Source organism: Phytophthora infestans, genomic scaffold, assembly GCF_000142945.1.
Source record: "Phytophthora infestans T30-4 supercont1.43 genomic scaffold, whole genome shotgun sequence".
Lineage (NCBI taxonomy): Eukaryota > Oomycota > Peronosporomycetes > Peronosporales > Peronosporaceae > Phytophthora > Phytophthora infestans.
In genome coordinates, this window is record NW_003303716.1 from 538,649 (window position 1) to 551,407 (window position 12,759).

Here is a 12,759-nt window from a genome sequence, read left to right on the forward strand (position 1 = left end):
CACCTTAAAGTTCAGCGGGACGTTACGCCGTGATGGGACGCTATCATTCATGAAAGATGATTGGTCAATTCACTTCAACGTGTATCTATGTCTCTTTAAAAAAGAGTCTTTATCAACTTCGAGATGATGCAGTTTAACATCATATCCACGATGATGCTGATTAAGACGAGCGATTATCCTCTAAAAGCAATTTTTTTAAACTTTAAAGTTTTTGTGATTGTGACAAAAACGACTTGTCGCCGAGTCTCAGCACCCAGTATTTCACTGTGGAAAACTACCAAATTTTACTTATTCTGCAACGTTCCCGATGCGAAGTGAGGACCCACCACGTAGATGCATCGTTGTCTTGCATGCGCTGCAATTTAACTCTCGCGCACCACTCGTTGAAGCGCCAGTCGGAGTTTGGCACCTCGAATTCCCAGCCATCCACTTCATCCGCGTAGTTAAGCAGAATCCATTCAGTGAGTTCCATACACAAATGACACATGAAATGTGTTGCTAAGAAGGAGAAATCTTCAGACCGAAGAGCATGCAGGAACAGTACTACGTCCACGTGATTTCGCATCAGAGCTCTTGCCAATGCAACAGACGTTGAGCCTTCACAGCGATGGCTTACAAGCCACCGTATAACGTGCAAATGACCGTTACTTGCGGCGTCGCGCATTGCATTGGAGGTGCAACCCTCGGTGCGGTTGACATGTAGCCATTTGACGACATGAAGATGGCCGTTCTTGGCGGCGTTATCCATAGCGGTGTCGAGACAACCCTCGCTTCGATTCTCATGTAGCCACTTGATGACATCAAGATGGCCACCAAACGCAGCCCAATCCATGGCCCATGTAGTGCAGCCTTCTGTTCTGTTGGCATGTAGCCATTTCACAATTTCTAGATTGCCATTATGAGCAGCCCAATCCATCGCGGACGTCGAACAGCCGACATTTCGGTGTTCGTGGAGCCATTTGACCACTTCAAGGTGTCCTTCACGAGCAGCTCCATCCATTGCAGACGTTGTGCTGTTAGCGTTTAATTGTTCATGCAGGTACTGCACTATATCGAGTCTACCGTTAGTTGCTGCGTCGTCGAGTAGAACGTCAAAGCAGCGGTCGCTTTGGTGTTTATGTAGCCACTTAACGACATCCAGATGACCACTTCAAGCTGCGCTGCTTATCGCTGCTGAACACGTCGGATGAATGTTGTGCTTATGTAGCCACTTCACAACGTCAAGATGTCCACTACTAGCAGCGGTGATCAACGTGTTAACGTCACAACCAGTGCATCCTTGCTCATGAAACCATTTCATGGTATCCAGATGGCCATTTTCGGCTGCCTTCTTCATGGCATCACATGTCAACATTGCACCAAGATCAAAATGTAGCCATTTCACAATGTCTAAGTGGCCATTGCTTGCGGCTGCTTGAAGCGTAAAGTAGCCAAGATGGCCGATGGAGTGAGAATGAAGGAGCTTAAGAAACTCAAGTGCACCGTCCTTTGCCGGTTGGTCCCAACTGATCCATGGTAAGACCAGGTGACGTTGTTCCAAGATCCACCGACTCGTTTCCCACTGGCAATTGCTCATAGCGTTCGACAAGGCGCTACAAATGGAAACATTGTGTTCTTCATGGAGCCATTTGACAGTATCAAGGTTGCCAACTACCGCAGCAGCATCCATCACCTTCGACATGCATTCAGGTCTCGGTACTGCATGTGTCTGAAGCCATTTTATCACTTCGACATGGCCATTCGTCAGCGCCCCACACATCTCCGTGTGGTTCCAGTAACCTCTGTCACGGTACTTCTCGTACAACCACCGCAAGAGATTCAAGTGTCCATTTGCAGCTGCTGTTGCCACAACCTTGGGCGAGAATTCGTCGGGGAGGTAGATTTCCATCAACCATTGAAGCGATTCCAAGTCTCCTCTTAGTGCTGCCATCTCCGTTACCGTATTGAACAGCCAGCGACGGTAGAAGGTGTTTATCTCGTCGGGATCTTCACGAGCGGCGAGGTATTTCATCAATCGCACACTACCCGTCCGCTTGTAGGCCTCAGCAATGGTGCAGTCGGCAGAGAAGTCGTCGAGGAGCTCATTGAGGCGATACACAACGTGTGGTAGCTCCCCGTCGGCCAGACAGGATCTCGCCACGACGCGAGCACTCGTAAGCATAGGCAAGTCAGTTCTCATGTTGCGTTCTTCAGAGTAAGATCCTCGAATGATTATTGGCTATCTACTTCAACTGCGTGGCTCTGTTGCATCAATTTTGTTGCTTACATTTTTTTTCTTCATTTTTTACATGTAGTGTATCCGCAACTACGGATGGTGTATCATACTTAAACACAAGTTGTCTAGGCTTGCGCAAGTGGGTTTACCTCGCCTATGAAAGCTTCGCGTTCACTCGTTCCCGCTTCCATTTTGAGCCAATGAAGGATGTAGAATTTGCCAAGTGCGTAAATTCGAAGCCGATCACGACCGAGCTGGTGGCGGTGGTGGGCAAAGAGCCACATGAGAATCTCCAGTTCTCCTGCTGCTGTGGCATTGACGAAAGCCTTTGCTGAACAGCCCTCTACACGTTCGTGATGAAGGAAGTATATAACATCGAAATGGCCACCACTTGCGGCACGATCGATTGCTGCAACAGTGCAACCTTCTTTGCGATTTTCATGTAGCCATTTCACCAAGTCAAGATGGCCATTGGCAGCCGCATTATCCATAGCTGCAGCTGTGCAACCTTCTTTGCAATTTCCATGTAGCCATCGTATAACGTCGAGATGGCCACCAGCGGCTGCGTTATCTATTGCACTAGCGGTACATCCTTCACCTCTGTTTGTGTGGAGCCATTGGACAATGTCCAAATGCCCATCAGCCGCAGCAAGGTCCATAGCGTCGGTAGAGCAACCCTCAGTTCGATGTTCATGTAGCCACTCTACAACTGGCAAGTGTCCATTTTTCGCTGCCAAGTTCATTGCCGCAATCGTGCAACCCTCGTTGCGATTTTCACTCAGCCACAGTAAAGTTTCCAAGTGATTGGATCTTGCTGCTGCGTCCATTGCTGCTGTTGTGCAGCCTTCGTTTCTGTTGCTATGCAGCCATTGTACCATTTCAAGCTGGCCTTTTGCTGCCGCTCCGTCCATCGCACGTTCAGTACACCCCTCTGTCCTATTTGCATGAAGCCAGTGCACAATTGCCAAGTGGCCGTGTTTGGCCGCTCCATCCATAGCGTCAATTGTGCACCCTTCTTCTCGATAAGAGTGTAGCCATTTCACTACATCCAAGTGTCCTGCTGTTGCTGCGAGGTTCATAGCGTCGCTAGTGCATCCTTCTCGTCGATACTCATGTAGCCACTGTACGACGTCGAGATGGCCATTTGCTGCGGCTTTATTCATTGCGCCTTGAGTTGCATAACCCGAGTGGTTCTGTAGCCATTGCAACACGTTCAAATGTCCTCCTGCTGCCGCGTCATCCATCGAAATGGAGGACGAGCTGGAGCTAAACAAGTTTGAGCGTAGCCATCTTAGCACCTCCAAGTGGCCGCCGCTAGCTGCAAGTACAGCTGCATAGGGAGACCATTCTCCTCTCACCTCACACAACCATTGGACCATTTCCAAGTCTCCGTTCCTTGCTGCCTCTTCCAGAGTCACAAAGAACATGTGTGTAGGAGGCGGAGCAGTGCGTTCATGTAGCCATTGAGCTACATGTAGATGGCCGTGTTTGCCCGCGAAAAAGAGCTCTCTCGCCCCCCAGAACACAGTGAGCTCTCGTCTACGGCTTTTGTGCAATAGCCACTCGAGTATTTGCAGTTTTCCGTGCTTAGCTGCTTCTTCAACTGCAACAGTGACTCGACAGTTTGGGAACATGTCAACAAGCCACTTGAATGCCTGTACGTCGCCTCTAGCAGCGGCGGCTGCCGCGGCGCGTGTGAATTCCCATTGTTGATAAAAGCTGTCATGCTGTCGCTTACATACGAGCAAATTGCAGGCAGCCGCAGTGGCACGGTGCGCCGCAATGCGCTCTAGCAGACGCAGTGATACTCCGTCACCGTCAGGCGATGCGGTGCCGTGTGCACAGGCCGACGCGATGCTCCAGCGCGCTGAGTAGTCCAGGAAGCTGCTCACGGCGGCTGTCACGTGCTTGAGCGGAGCGAGACGTGGCTGTGCGCGACACACTACAGTGGCCGATGTGAGCGAAGACACCATTGCCATGCTGGTGTCGAAGTCAGTTGAGTGTCTTTTGATAGTTCGACGGAGCGGAGCCGGGCGAGTTGTCGGCGTCCTGTCTGACGAGTTGGCGAATGGTAAATGTTTGCCTGCGTCGACAGCGTTGGGCTCAGAGTCTTCACCATAACTCTTTGTTCGCTTCAGTGTCCAAGGTACTAGTGGAAACAACTTGGTGGTCGTTTTGCGCCTTACGGTACTTTAACGTTCGAAATAGAACGGCCGCAAAAAAAATACACTGAAAAAAAGCATCACTGTGCTTTTTTGCGATGTGTGAGCGTGCACCTCATCCCCGTATTTTGCGGCTTGATGATCCCGCGCTGCGGTACCGTATGATGAAACAGTGAATGTTGCCAGGAAACAGCCACTCGACATTTGGATTTGCTCTTTGTTGATCGAAAAAAATCAAGCTATTAATAACCACTTCAGTGTACTGTTGCGCACAGTTTGTCAAATGCATATCCTGGCGTGGACTCCATACAGTTTTAACTTTGTGGTTGAGGCGCAACACGGCAGACTTGCATCATCGCCGTCGAACAGGCGCTGCAAGCTGATTTTGGTGAACCACTCATTTAAGCGTGAGTCCGGTATAGAACTCGTTTCGGGAGCGTTTTTGTGTGTGATATATTCGGCTATTTTCTTCGTCGTGTTAATTTGGCTGCTTATTATGGAATTATACACCCATATTTGACAATTCAGCCGATATTTATGGTTTCTGACAATTATTTCAGTTTCAGAAAGTGTTATTTTGTGGATTGGGGTGCAATAAGCCAAAACAAAATCTGGTTTAATACTTTTCATTAAACTTAATTAGTCTAAAGCTAGACTATATCTTGAAAATATCATTTTAAACAATAAATACACCGATTGAACTTGGAGGCGGGTTGCCAAATTGATATCGATGCCCTTGCGACTATGTCGCAAGCTTCCAGCGAAACCCGAGAGCTCCCGATGGGCGAAACATCAAGAGACCAAGAGACCAAGATATCATGGGTTGAGGATCCCAATAACGTGGCCCGGCTGCCTACCCAGCACGAGATTCTGACGAAATCACACGCTCGTACTGTAAGACACATTTTCGTGAGCCGAGACGTCCGAAATCACGTACGTGAAAATGCGATCGGTGCGGAAATTTGAGACCCGTGTCGATAATATCAACGGAAAGTTACCATCCACTTTTTTGAAGAGTCTTGAACAGGCTCCCCAAGCGCCGACTTCTGCTGAGCACGGTGCCCTTTTTTATGGCACCGTTGTCGAGTGGCCAAGTGACATTAAGCGCGATGATAAATGCCCAAAGTCATCTCAGATCCAGTTCGAGGTCGACTGTGTGGACACTTCTTGTTGGTGCTCGAAACCTTGCTCTCCAGGTATTTGTCGAAATTGAAAAGAGGGTGTCGTTTGTGTCACAAGAACGTGTAGCCAGAATTCAACCAGCTGCGGACGACAAATGAAGATTGCTCGAGAACTGGGACTGCGAGTGAAGGATGAGGGTATTTGCCTGTGTATGGCTCGTAGAATTCGTGAGAACTGCGTAGTCTGCCCTTATATTGGGAAACTGCGCGTGACGGATCCTTTAGAGCGGTATACCGTGAAGTTGAAGACGAAGGATAAGCGGAATCGGAACGTGTTCCTGGCTGCCAAAGCTGTCGGAAACATGGGCCGCTTTATTATTCACAGTTATATAGCGAACTGCCGAAATGAAGAACTCAATGGGGGTGATGGGCCAGAAATCGCGATTGTCGCGTCTCATACCATTGATCCAGGTGAAGAGATAAAAGCAAATTACGGGCCGAACCAGAACTTCTACCACACGTTTGGATTCTCTCAATGCGTTGACAAGGATCGTCATGACCCATTGGTGAAGGAAGAGGTGCATTCAAGACTTCGTAGCGGTAAGTGAGCAGAAACAGCAGGACGATATCAAGAGTAGCAATAGCGTAGGTATTTTCATGATAGAGTGCGTTTAGGTAGGTCGTAGGTAGTTCGTAAAATTAGGGTATAGCAGCACTCGTCGTCATTAACTCCAATACAATCATCATTTTCGAAAAATCCATTATTAATTGAATCATCGTCATTTGAGATCAGAATTTTGGGGTCGGTACAAAGTCCCGCCGTACATAGCACACGCACGTTAACCCCAACCGCGGCTGTGCAGGGCGCTCCCTAATGTGTATTGAAGCTGTACGCACTGCGTCAGCACGTTACAATTGCATGCGGACTAAGTGAGGCGGTTGCGAATAGAAATTTCTCCACATCGAACTACTGTCCATAGTAGCCATAGTAGAATTTGGTCGGTACAAAGTCCCATCGTACATAGCACACGCACGTTAACCCCAACCGCGGCTGTGCAAGGCGCTCACTAACATGTAGTGAGGCTGTACACACTGCGTCAGCACGCTACAATAGCATGCCGACTAAGTGGGGACAGGCTGATAATCTTGGGTCTGGTGCTCAGGTGGAAGCAGAACTTGAAAATGGGGACCAATTCTACGAAGGAGCTTATTCAGTTTGCGATCGTGGAATCGATTGGCCATTCGCTTTAAATGTAATCGGGCATAGGCCTTGGCACGGCAAGAAACATACCGGTGGGAAGACTGTATGCTTTGAAAAATCTTGTAATTTCGATTATCCAGAAGGGGTATAGTACTGCGGATCTGATGATGTGAAACACCAAGAGAAGATTGACTTTACCGTAGCTCTGAATACATCGCGGTGTGAAACATACATTGGTCATGTACACCACATTTTCCCATATGATAGACATTTCAGCTAATAATGAAAGAGGATCCAAGAATTCGGGCCACACCTCGAGTGCTATCGTACATGACCGAAATAGGTGTTTCACCGTTTCTGTATGTGGACATCCATGGGGACAATTTGCATCGTTATTCGTGTACCGATACTTCCTTCGGACATTTAGGCCATTGTATTGCACGCGGAACCTTAAGTCACTTAGAATTGGCAGAGCGTATTTATCAAGATATAAATCCTTTTTCCACATTGTATTCCAGTCAGGCAAATCAGTGATCTCAAGAGCAACGTAAGGCCAAGTTGTTATTTCCGGAAGACTGTGAAGTTGTCTATAGAAATCGTCGTTTCTCATTGTCTGGATCGTCCTACCACGGAATACCCAGTTGTGAGTCGTCGCTATAACTGCAGGTCTCAGTCTGGGGCCTAGTGCAATATCATGTCCGAGTAGGTCCCACTTCAGTAAGAGTTTGTAGAATACTGATGTTGATAGAGTTGTAACCGGGGGTAGCCGAATGAAAAGCCGTCTAGTACATCACGAAGCAGTTCCAGGTTTACTTGTTTCCCATTAGTATCTACGAAATCGAAAATACGAATATAGCCTTTATCTCGGAAAAGCTCTACGGACTCAGAGGTTCTTTCAAGCGGTCTCTGAAGCGCTCCCACTAGAAACATGGAATTATTCCAGAGTGGCGCTTTTAGGGCCGTTTTCCATAATAATCGGTCATCTAAGTGGTTGGACCGAAGTCTGTTCCAGTTCTGTAGTGTTGTAAACCAAACGTCACCGAGTACCTTCCATCGTTCAGATACTGGTTTCGTTTTAGGGATATTGGCGTACAGGATATCAAATCCAACACCGCTATTTTCTAAAGCGTAAGTGCAGAGTGCAGCGGCTGGTTCAAACCATCGTGGTGGAACGAAGTTGTTGCTAGCTGAGGATATTGCATCTTTAAGGATACATAATCTCATTGCCGCACAAAGCTCCTTCGTCTCAGGGAGTTCAGTTCCGCCCTTGGTCATCGGCCAATACAGCCATTCTTCAGCGAAATCTCCAGTAATGAGCATATTTACTGAAATCTCTTTCTTAAAAAGAAAAGCTCTACACAAATTCCGATTTGAGATATAAGCCTGATATTGATTGGTGTCACCGCTGCAGTATATCAAAAAGTGGCAGGACTATGGTGCATAGAATAATAGCTCGACCTCTCAGTGCTCGATCACGATATTTCCATAGTAAAAATCTACTAACCATCTTGGGAATGATGGTTTCAAGACGAGAACTCATTGGTAAAATTGGACTTTGAGGTATACCAAGTAGAGTTGTGTGACCATCATCCGGGACGACATAGAAAGAGTTGTCCTCCAGCTGGATCCTGACGTCATGATCCAGCTCCTGAAAAGGGAGTACAATTGTTTTATCTGCATTGAGCGTCAGTCCTGCACTCTCAGCATAGTCGCCGACCACAGTTACAAATTCCCGGGTGTGCCGTAAATTCTTCAGTATTCCCGTACAATCATCAGCAAATGCAATAGTGTGATGCGGTAATTTTGACTTAGGGAGGCAAATTCCTAAGTGGCTAGTTTTGCTTCGTAGATAACAGAGAAGAGGCTCCACGAAAAGTACCGAGACAAAATCTGGTGTCAGCAATGGCGTATATTTCAGAAAACGCTAGCTTGTGGGAGGGCGCGCGAAACGAGAAGTGCCGCCCCGCAGTTTAGGCGGATGGAACCTTCTAGAAGGCTCTACGGCCGCCCTACATCTGCCTTTCTGTATTTCATACTAAATCCGATTTAAACTGAGCCTGCCTCTGATTGGCTACAACTAAACACTTATCATATATGAAACACTCACCCTCCCTCTGGCGTGCGCGTCCCCTCAGTCTTGCCACCCCCGAAATTGCACTGTAGGCCAGAGGTACCGTTCCCCGTCGGATTGGTCTGACACCGAGTTACCCACGCCTGCCTTGTGGGGGCCTGCTTACTTGGGGCTTGGATAGGTCCGTCCGGTAGATAACCGTGCCTCCTGCGTCTGCTGCTGCTGCTGCTAGCCCGTCTTCCGCCGCTCCCTCGCCTCGTTTGCCGACCATACGGCCTGTGATGCTTCCAAGCGACTCTTTGGTGGTACCACCGGCCGGCATGGCTTCGCCCGCTTCGTCCGACCCCCACACGTTGAACGAAAAGCTCCTTGCGAGCTTCCTCGACTGGGGCCCCGACAGCGACTTTGGTTATCATGCTCGTGCTCGTTCTCGCGCTCGTTCGTCGACGCCGCCTGCTCCTGCTGCAGTCCCTGCTTTTCCGGCTGCCGTCGATGCTCCTGCTAGTGCTGTGACTCCGCCGTCACCTGTACGGGCTCCTGTGGCTCCATCGTCCCCTATACGGGCTCCTGTGGCTCCATCCTCAAGCGAAGCGGCTGCTGAAGCTCCTGGATTAAGTCTTGTGCCTCCCCGTTCGGTTACACCTCCTGTTGGTCCCTCCGAGACCGCCTCGGCTACGCCTCCCGATGCCTCTGCGTCGTCGCCGCCCACCGTGCTCCAGCAACTCATCTACGAGGTCACGATCGGAGGGTTGTGTGGAGATGACGTTGGTAGTGGTGTCGCGGACGATGATACTGGCGATGATAGCGTTGCAGCTGAGGATGTTCCTTTTCTAGAGGTGGGAATGTTTAACGACGAAGATGAGGAGGATCGAAGCGCACTCGGCTTCGTCGTGGCGATGAGACGTCGAACTGGGATCCCTTTCCGCTTCCAAAAGCTCCGGAGAGACATCCAACCACGAACCATCGCAACCACTACAATCCGGAAGCTCCTTGCGAACTCGGCTGGAATTACACGCTTGCTTGATGTCGAAGGAGAATCTCCGCACCGCTGCTATCTTGTTCAGTGGAAGGGTCGTCCGCTGCAGATGAGCTGGGTCTGGATGGCGTTGCTGGACAAGGAAATGACGCGGTACATGATGCAAAAGGTCGACGAGTGGAAGGCTTTTGGTTCTGAGGAAGCCTTCATGGGGTGGTACGACGTTCGTGATAGTGCTTCCGAAGCTGGCACGTGTTTCATGGATGAGTTCCGCTGCGCGCTGTACGGCCCAATCTGGTTACCATGGAGATGTGGGATGAGTATGAGAAAACTCGTCCCGAGGAAATTGCGTTTGGCGTGTATCGCAAAGACGTCACGGAGTTCTGGAAGACGCTTCAGCGCCAAAGTGTTCCGTTGGAGTACGGCATCATGCTTCCCAGTATCGTTCATGGATCCATCGGGTGTGTTGCGACTCTGGAACGCTTCTTTGAAGCCTTGGCTCCGGGTACAAACTTGGTGAGCGCGGGCCAGGATGACATCGGTCACTGTTTCGTCGTGGTGAAGACTGGTCCCAATGCTCGACTTGTCGTGCTTGATGGGTACTCGGCTACAACAATTCACCGATGGAAGTGGTTCCTCTCTCGAACTACCAGTGGATTGAGAGTGTGAAGTGGATTAGTCGCGTTTAGCTTCAACTTGGGTACGTGTGCCGCCACGGCAAACGCACTTCGAAGACGGCGCGTAACCGGAAGATCCGCCTGATGCAGCAATACCTTCAACTTGTCGGGGATTTAGTATAATACATGTAGGCCTTTGCCCCCCCCCTTAAGTTGGTTTAGCTTCATCTTCTCTTTCGTTTCTTGCGCCTTGCAGTTTTGAACACTGCGATGAGGTCTGGGACTTGTGACAAGTTTTGAACCGGTTCCCAGGTCTGCTTCTCTTCTCCCACCCACTCCACAAGGAATTAGGTCCGTCGCTTGTGTGCCCTCTTCTTCACCAAGCGCTTGACGATCTGACTGATACTTCCATCAGTCAGTACAACCTCGATGGGCCGCGACAAGCGTGTCGGCTCGTTGTACGGCTTCAGCGAACCCGTATTGAATACTGGGTGAAGCTTGTTGCCAGCTTGAATGTTGAGTTCGTAAGCATGGTTGTGTATCTTCCGCACTACAGAGTATGGCTCAATCCACTTCAGACCAAACTTAGTGGATGCTGGCAGACCAGTGTGCTTGGGATCCAAGTGTTTGGTGCTCAAGTACACACGGTCGCCAAGCTCAAAGACTTGTTCTTGTCGGTTCTTGTCGTAGCCATCACGCATTCGCTCTTGCGTTTGAGCAAGTGTTTTACGGCAGCGAAAAAGAATAGCCGCTTGGCGCTCGTGGAACCCAGCGCCTCGACGACTCTTTGCAACCGTATCGAGTTGCTCCGCTGCAAGCTGTAGCGGATTCAGCGGGATATACCCCAGATCCGCTTCGAATGGTGCGAGCTTGGTACTGGAGTTCACCGTTGCGTTGACGGCAAACTCAGCGTTCGCTAAGTGAATGTCCCAGCCGTCTTGACGTGGACTGACGAGGCATCGAAGATACTCTTCTAGCGTCCGATTATTTCGCCCAGTTTGGCCGTCGCCTTGAGCCCGGTGTTCTACCGTCATGCTGAGTGTCGTGTCGATAGACTTGAAGACGTGTTGCCAAAACGCAGCCACGGATTTTCTATCTCGATCGGATTCAATATTCGTCGGCATACCTTGAAGTTTCCAAATGCTGTCGATGAAGAGACGGACAACGCCTTCGGCTGTTACCTTCTTCGTGTCCGGTACAAAGTGGCATCTCTTGGTCAGACGGTCGACAACGACCCAAATCGAGTCATCTTCACGCTTCGTTCTCGATAAATCCGTGATGAAGTCCATGGAGATTGATCTCCAGCGTTCATCGGGAATACTTAATGGCTCGAGGAAACCAGGAGGCTTTGTCAGCCTTGGCTTGTTTCATCCACATAATTCACAGTCAGCAATAAACTTTTAGATCGACTTGAGCATCTTGGACCAATACTAGCGTCGTGCTAACGTCAAGTACGCTCTCACAGTACCAGGATGTCCTCTGTAGTTGGTGTCATGACTCTCCTTGATTATCTATTGCCTCAACTTCACATTGTTGGGAACAACGATTCGAGGGTGGTCATCCACCGAAGACTCCACGGCAAGCCGTTTGCTTCCGAATAAAATCGGTATAGCTTGTGGTGCTGGTGTTTTGCTTTCGACTTTGAGGTGCTTGTACATGCCCACTATACTGGAATACCACGGCAGACAATAAAATGGTGGCAGGTGTGATGTTGGCGCAGCATCAGACGCGTATGGTCCGAGCACTTGAACCCATATTCGGTCGGAATTAGACGATCGGACTCCATTTTTTGTGGCTGATCTACGTGTTGCTTAAGACGTGATGCATCGCGACCGTCACGACGTCGCTCTGGGAGACTGCGATCTGCAGTCACTGGACTTCATGGGATCCATGATCAATACCGGTACTGAGGTTCCGGGGGAAGCAAATTTGTCGAGTCTACACGAGGACACGACAATCAAGGAGACTATAAGCTATCAATCCGGTGATCTCAAGGCGGCCAAGTGCGCTGGTGATCATTCCGTTACATGTGGTGAGCACTTCGCTGCTGCTGATCAAGCGAATACTGATGATCATTGTGACCTTTCGGGTTACAGGGAGGCAACGCAGCCGGAACCCAGGAAAAGCTCAGTGTTTACGATCTCACAGACGTTAATGAAGTTTTCACTGGCGCTCCTACCAAAGATCACACCGTAGTGGTGCCGAGCATTGCCGTTCCGACTGCAGATGATTCAATTGCGTTGTTGAGCGGCCAGGAAATTGTCAGTGAGAGTGCATCGCAAGAGATGAGATTGCAGTGTAGCACCAAATGTGAGACGGAAACACAGTACTCAAAGAAAGCCTCGGAACAACAAAGTGACCACACTCTCTCTCAAAAGACGACCATGAGCGACAGT

The 12,759-nt window shown here is 49.4% G+C and overlaps 2 protein-coding genes across 2 annotated transcripts; both read right to left on the minus strand.

Moving 5' to 3' along the window:
• Positions 1-274: 274 nt before the first annotated feature.
• PITG_16200 (uncharacterized protein) lies at positions 275-2,179 on the minus strand (the record flags this gene model as incomplete). The annotated part of the gene is made up of 2 exons (XM_002897564.1): positions 275-1,148; positions 1,212-2,179. 2 exons carry the CDS (start codon positions 2,177-2,179, stop codon positions 275-277), a joined length of 1,842 nt encoding a protein of 613 aa, XP_002897610.1.
• A 161-nt stretch (positions 2,180-2,340) lies between these two features.
• PITG_16201 (uncharacterized protein) lies at positions 2,341-3,210 on the minus strand (the record flags this gene model as incomplete). Its single annotated transcript, XM_002897565.1, has 2 exons — positions 2,341-2,558; positions 2,604-3,210. The coding sequence occupies 2 exons, from the start codon at positions 3,208-3,210 to the stop codon at positions 2,341-2,343; spliced, it is 825 nt and encodes a 274-aa protein (XP_002897611.1).
• Positions 3,211-12,759: the final 9,549 nt, after the last annotated feature.